At 45.1% G+C, this 7,500-nt stretch overlaps 1 protein-coding gene across 1 annotated transcript in view; it reads left to right on the plus strand.

Moving 5' to 3' along the window:
* Nucleotides 1–4,950: 4,950 nt before the first annotated feature.
* The window catches only part of LOC119579178 (dorsal-ventral patterning protein Sog-like), a gene marked incomplete in the record, with an annotated part of 71,230 nt that continues 68,680 nt past the window's right edge, over nt 4,951–7,500 (plus strand). The window contains 2 exon segments of the mRNA XM_037926875.1: nt 4,951–5,044; nt 7,273–7,388. Coding sequence (XP_037782803.1) covers nt 4,951–5,044; nt 7,273–7,388 — 210 coding nt within the window.

Genomic DNA, 7,500 nt, shown 5'->3' on the forward strand with positions numbered 1-7,500 from the left:
GTGGTTCAAGCGCACTAATAGCTGCTATGGGATGCTCTCGGTTTTCCCTTTTTTTCTGTCCCGTTTTTCTGTCCCGTTTGTTTATCAGTGTGTGTGGGGTGTGTGTGTGGTGTGTGTGTGTGTGTGTGTGTGGTGTGTTTTTGGGTGTGTGTGGGGTTTTGTGTGTTTTGTGTGTGGGGTTTGGGATCTATTGATCTGTCTCCCCTCACTTTTTCCTCTGGCCCCTTTTTCTTTTTTCTTCTTCCCCCTTTCCCCCTCCCCCTCTCTCCTTTTCCCTCCCCCCCCCCCCCCTCTCTCTTCTTCTCTCTCTCTCTCTCTCTCTTTTCTCTCATTCGTTCCTTTCCCCTTTTCTCTCCCCTCCTTCTCTCTCCTCTCTTCTCTCTCTCTCTCTCTTCCTCTTTCCTCTTCCTCCCTTCCCCCCCTCCCTCCCTCCCCCCCTCTTCCTCCCTCCCTCCCCCTTCTTCCTCCCTTCCTCTTCCTCTCCTTATCCCTCCCTCTCTCTCTCTTCCTCTCTCTTCCTCTCTCTTCCTCTCTCTTCCTCTCTCTTCCTCCTTCCTCTTTTTCATATTTTTTCGTCCTGCCTCGAATCTCTCTTCGATAATTACTTCAGAATATGCCATCCCGGAGAGCGACCCAAGTTGGCCATAACCTTAAATAGGTGTGACCTTGTGGGCGGGGGGATGGAGGGGGAGGGGGGAGGGGGAGGACGGCGTAAGTATGTGTGGACGCAATCTAATGGCCTGAATAATGGGGATTAGGGGGTGGGGGGTGGGGGAGGGGACTACATTCATCTTTTCTTTCTTTCCTTCTTTCGCTCTCTCTCTCTCTCTTTCTTTTAGTCTCTCTCTCACTTTCTTTCGGTCTCTCTCTCACTTTCATTTCGCTCTCTCTCACTTTCTTTCGGTCTCTTTTTCTCACTTTCCTGCGCTCTCTCTCTCTCTCTCATCTCTTTCTCTCTTCTCTCTCTCTCTATCTCTCTACTCGTCTCTCTCTCTCTGCTCTCTCCTCTTCTCTCTCTCTCTCTCTTCTCTCTCTCTCTCTCTTCTCTTCTTTCTCTCTCTCTCTCTCTCTCTCTCTCCTCTCTCTCTCTCTCTCTCTCTCTCTCTCTCTCTCTCTCCTCTCTCCTTCTCTCTCCTTTCTCTCCTTCTCTCCTTCTCTCCCTCTTCCACGCCCACTCGCCCCTTGTGGTCGCTTTGCAAGGGCGTAGCAGGCCAACGACGCAGATGCACACGCACGCACGAACACGTGTGCCGGCATGTTTACGTCGATGAACAGACACAAACATGCATGCACGCAGCCTCTCCCTCTCAGACACACGCACACACACATATACACGTGTATGTACATATACCTGCATATATATACACACAGAGAGATACATGCACGTGTATATAAACATGGGTGCGCCTATACATACACATATATATACACATGAACGTGCGCGCGCACACTCTCACACACACACACACACACACACACACACACACACACACACACACACACACACACACACACACACACACACACACACACACACACACACACACACACACACACACACAAGAATACTTACACACAATAACTTTTAATGTCTCAGACACGAACATATAAGGGAATATACATGCGCGGACCCCCCACCCCCCCAACACACATACGCGAACACAAGGACACACGTATACACACTCACATATACACGCGAACACACAGACAAACACAAACACACACACACACACTCACACAAACACATACACAAACACACACACACACACACACAAACACATACATACACACACAGAAACACATACACAAACACAACCTCCCCACATCATAAACTTGCCCTTTCCCTCTCCTTGTCCTCCCCCCTCCCCGACCATCCTCTACCCCTCCCCCCACCACCACAAAAAAAGAAAAAAAAACTTAACTCGCCATGACTGTAATTTCTGTGACATTTGTGAAGAGTTCATTCATTCTGTGGTCACGTCAGTCGCCCCTCCCTCTCTCCCTCCCTCCCTCACTCCCTCCCTTCCTCTCTCCCTTCTCCCGCCATCTCCTCCTGCCTCTCCCTCCTTCCCTCCATTCCTCAGTCGCTTCTCCCTCCCTCTCTCCTTTCATCTCTCTCTCTCTCTTTCTCCTTTCCTCCTCCCTATCTCTCTCCCTCCCTCCCTCTTTCATTCCTCCCTCTCTCCTCCCTCCCTCCCTCCCTCCCTCCCTCCCTCAGGCTCGTGTGACTCACCCTCCCTGAAGCTGATTCACGCAACAACAACGTTACGGATAGATGGAGTAGATCTGTCTGCCTTTTCTGATTTCATCTTCACCACCATCCTCATCATTATAATAATCAACACCATCATTGCTATCACCACCATCACCATAATCAACATCATCATCATCAGTCATAATCACCATCCCTATTATTGTCACCATTATCACTATCACCATCACCACCATCATCATCATTATCGCCGTTATCATTATCACCATCACCTCATCACCATTATCATCACCATGACCATCATCACCAAAAATCATCACCATTATCATCACCATGACCATCATCACCATAATCCACTTCCACAATGCAAGTTCATGCGATGTTATTTGCCTCTAACTTCCGGTCATTAAACAAGAAAAAAAATAGAGGTGTCCTCCTCATTTCTCTCTCATCTGTCTATCTATCTATCTGTGTATCTCTATCTCTCCCCTCTCTCTCTGTCTCTCTACCTGTCTATTTATCTCTCTCTGTCTTCATTTCTCTCTCTATCTGTCTATCTATCTATCTGTGTATCTCTATCTCTCGTCTCTCTCTACCTCTCTTTATCTCTCTCTCTTCATCTCCTCATCTCTTCATCTATCTATCTATCTGTTTATCTATCTATCTGTGTATCTGTCTGTCTATTTCTCTCTCTCTCTTTCTTCTCTTTTCCTCCTCCTCCTCCCCCGTCCTTTACTCCCGTGCTACATCCTCTCCCCCCCTCCGCATCCCTCTTCCTCCTCTCTTTCCGACTCAGCCTCCCCTCCTCCCCCTCCCCTCCCCCTCCCCCTCCCCCTCCCTGCATGACTCACCGGAAGTGTGGTTTTATGTGGACGTGAGTGGGTGGGGGGAGGGGGAGAGGGAGGGGGAAGGGAGGGGAGCAGAGAGGAAGGGGGGGGGACGAGAAGGATGGTAGGTGGAGGGAAGGAAGGAAGGAAACAGAGGGGAAAGGAGGAGAAGGGGAGGAGGAGAGAGAGAGAGAGAGAGAGAGAGAGACAGACAGACACAGACATAGACTGACAGACAGACAGACCGAAAAACAAACAGACAGACAGACCGAAAAACAAACAGACAGACAGACCGAAAAACAAACAGACAGACAGACCGAAAAACAAACAGACAGACAGACCGAAACACAAACAGACAGACACAAACACAGACAGAATATAGCATTAGTCATTGCAGAAAGTGAAGAGAACAAAAATAAACGAATAGAAAGAGAAACAAGAATAAGATAAAAAAAAAAAAAAGGGGGGGGGGGAGATTCCGAGACACTTGAACTTGACAGATAGCCGAGTAAGAAGGCAGACTGTATCCGGACGCACGTTCGTCCAACCAGATAAAAGGTCTTGTCTGTGCAGAGAGGAGAACAGTAATAACGAATTAGATGGTAAGTAATTTTGGTTCAATTTATTTAAATTTTTCTTTGGGGAAGGGTAATTCATCTTACTTTTATTTACGCTTATATGGTATGGTTTCATCATCGCCGCCATTTCATTCATGATCAGCATTAACAGTCGTTCAGTTCATGCAGAGCATCTAATGCACTCATCATCATCATCGTCATCATCATCATTCAGTCATATCAATCAACTTTCATATCATTGATCATATTCATATCATTACTTTCTTATTCATATATTATCTTATCGATTTTCATCATCATCATCAACATCATTATCATCATCATCATCATCATCATCATCATCATCATCATCATCATCATCATCATCATCATCATCATCATCATCATCATCATCATCATCATCATCATCATCATCAACAACATCATCATCATCATCATCATCACCACCACCATCATCATCATCATCATCCTCAACAACAACATCATCATCATCATCGCCGTCATCATTATTATTATTATTTTTATAATCAGTATCAGTGTCATCAACTTCATTGTTATTATTATTATTTATGCGATCTTCATCTTACATACAGCCTCCCTCGGGTCATTCATATCACTCACTATTTTGTAAATTTCAGTCATAAATTTCGGCAAGTGCCATCAGTCAGCTTTCTCAAAGATCAAGAGCATTAAATATTTTTTATTACAAGTCATAAATCACGTGACATAAATCGTGAATCGCGCGTCTTGCATTAGGAGTGATATCTTTGGCGGATTAAACTTCAAAAATAATGATAGACCATCTAAATGGAAATTGTGTGATTTAGTTTATTGCTGAGCTCTTTCTCGCATAGAATATTGCTAGCAATTCGCTGTCGAGACCCTGTTAAATATATTTCGCTCGTCCTCTCTCTCTCTCCTCTCTTCTCTCTTTCGTCTCTCTTGCCTCTCTCTATTCTTTCTCTCATCTTATCCTATCATTCTTCTGCTCCGCACTCGCTCTCACTCACGGACACCACACACATCACTCACACACACACACTCTCAAACCACCTCACCACTCACACACCACTACACACACTCTCCTCTCCACCTCATCTACATCACTCCATCTTACAATCACTTAACCCATACTTCAAAAAACATCACACACACGCACACACACACAACACACACACACACACACAAAACACACACACACACACACACACACACACACACACACACACACACACACACACACACACACACACTCACACACTCCCCTCTACACCCACACACGCACACACACGTTCCTACGCCCACCGCACACCCAGTGATAAGGGAGGGCGTGATGTGTCACCGCCAGTGCCTCGATTCCAAGAGGCGAACGTGGCACTCGCTTCCTATAGACCTAGGTGCCCCGTCTGGCTCCCTGTCTCTCCTGGGTATTTTTATCGCCGTGATTCATGACTCATGACTTGGCGCATGGGAAGCAAGGTGTCCCGGAGGTTTCATTTCCCTCCCCCTCCCCCTCCCTCCCCTTCTACCCACCTAACCCCTAACCCCCCCCTCCCCTCTACCCACCTAACCCCAAAGCTACAACTGCCACTATCCCTCACTCGTCACTTCCCTCCCCTCCCCCCCATCTCCCCCACCCCGTTCTATACTTTTTTTTATTATCCCATGTCTACTTTATCGTTTGTCTCTTTCATCTATTTTCATTTGGTTTTATTTATAGCATTTTTTTCCATTTTTTTCCATATCGTTTTTATCCTTCATCTTTAATATTTTACAACATTCGCATTTTTTTTTAAAAATCTTCTCTGATTAATGCTATTCCTCTTTCTAGTTCTTATTCGTCTCATTAGTGAATTTATGGAACGAAGGAAAAACAGAGGATGAACTGTGAGAGGAAGGAGAGGGAGAGGGAGAGGGGGAGGGGGGAAGGGGGAGGGGGATAAGTCACGTGTTACTCTCTGATGTTTCCGAAACGACTTTCTCCGAATATGTGATGAGATGTTGTCTAGACGTGGCATCTGCCGGAATCACAAGTTACCTGGCACTGGCACTTAGATGGCCTGTTGTTTGTCGAAGGATGCCGATTTTTTTTTCTTTTTTTTTTGGGGGGGGTGGGGGGGATAAGGAATCCAAGTGGGAGTGATAATCTCTATGTCTATGTTTTGTCTAACTGTCTCTTTGTCTTTTTTTGTGTGTGTCTGAGAGAGAGAGAGAGAGAGAGGAGAGAGGAGAGAGAGACAGACAGACAGAGAGAGAGAGAGCAGAAGAGAGAGAGAGAGAGAGAGAGAGAGAGAGAGAGAGAGAGAGAGAGAGAGAGAGAGAGAGAGAGAGAGAGAGAGAGAGAGAGAGAGAGAGAGAGAGAGACAGAGAGAGAACGAAGTCTGTGTGTATGCTATTAAGTTTTCTTGTATGGTCATATAAACTTATTTAGCATCATATACAATTCAAAGCAGCTGATCATTGCAACACTATCCGTTACCCAAAAATACCAGTGAATGCAAGCAAACACCCTTTCAACCAACCATTATTGCACGTACATTGCAAACCATAGATCTGCCAGACATTCGCAAGATTCAAAATGCAGTAATAACTATGAAGATTTCTTGCAGGCGGTTGCAATGTGAACTTTGATCGTGTGTTTTTGGGCGGTCATTAATCAAGACGTGCAACATAGCTTCTTTGCAGAATGACATCCCGCTGCTATTTATATATGTCTGCAAGTGCATGGGTGAGGGAAGGTGTGGGGGGAGGGGGGTTGTGCGTGCGTGCGTGTGTGTGTGTGTGTGTGTGTGTGTGTGTGTGTGTGTGTGTGTGTGTGTGTGTGTGTGTGTGTGTGTACGTATGTATGTGCATTGTATAAGTATGCATGTGTGTTATTGTATATGTATATATGTATGTATCTATATGTATTGTATACGTATGTATATATTAATGTGTGTTTTAAAATTAAAGCTTGTTAATTGTTAAATTATTTTTTAAGCTTCTCTTTCGAGAATTGATATGAAACGAGACAGACGAGAGAGTCAGAGAGAAACAGACAAGACAGAAAAAAAAAACACAGACAGACAGACAAACAAACAGACAGACAGAAAGACAGACAGACAGACAACACACACACAGGCAGACAGATAGGCAAACAGACAGACAGACAGACAGAATAGATGGACAGACAGACAGGCATATACACAGACAGACAAACAGATAGACAGAGAGACAGCCAGAAACACAGCCAGAAGCAGTCTCGTTCAATTTTAGAGCATCATAACCATAATATGAAATCAAATTATACGAGAGGCCAAACTGGACCTGCCTTCCCTTCTTCTCGTTTATGTGAATTATAAATACTATCAAATTCTCTCTCTGCCTCTCTCTCTCTATCTATCTATCTATCTATCTATCTATCTATCTATCTCTTCTCTCTCTCTCTCTATCTGTCTGTCTCGCTCTCTCTCTCTCTCTCTCTCTCTCTCTCTCTCTCTCTCTCAACCTATCTCCCTCTCTCTACCTATCTCTCTCTCTCTCTACCTATCTCTCTTTCTCTCTATCTATTTATCTATCTATCTATCTGTCTCTCTCTCTCTCTCTACCTACCTCCATCCACCCAAACTCCACCCAATAACTCCACTAAACTCTTTTTAATTCTCCCTCTCTCCCTCTCCACCCGCAGAATGCCGGCTCGGGAGGAACAGATTCGATCTCCACCAAGTCTGGAGTCCGAACTTAGGTCCTCCGTTCGGCGTGTGGAGTTGCGTGCGGTGTGAGTGCGTGCCGGTAAGTGCAGGGTATTTCGTTGTTGTTGTTGTCGTTCATTTGCGTTTGATTTGTTGTTTATTTCGTTGTTGTTGTTTTCGTTCATTTGGGTTTGATTTGTTGTTTATTTCGT

This window comes from Penaeus monodon, chromosome 12, assembly GCF_015228065.2.
Source record: "Penaeus monodon isolate SGIC_2016 chromosome 12, NSTDA_Pmon_1, whole genome shotgun sequence".
Lineage (NCBI taxonomy): Eukaryota > Metazoa > Arthropoda > Malacostraca > Decapoda > Penaeidae > Penaeus > Penaeus monodon.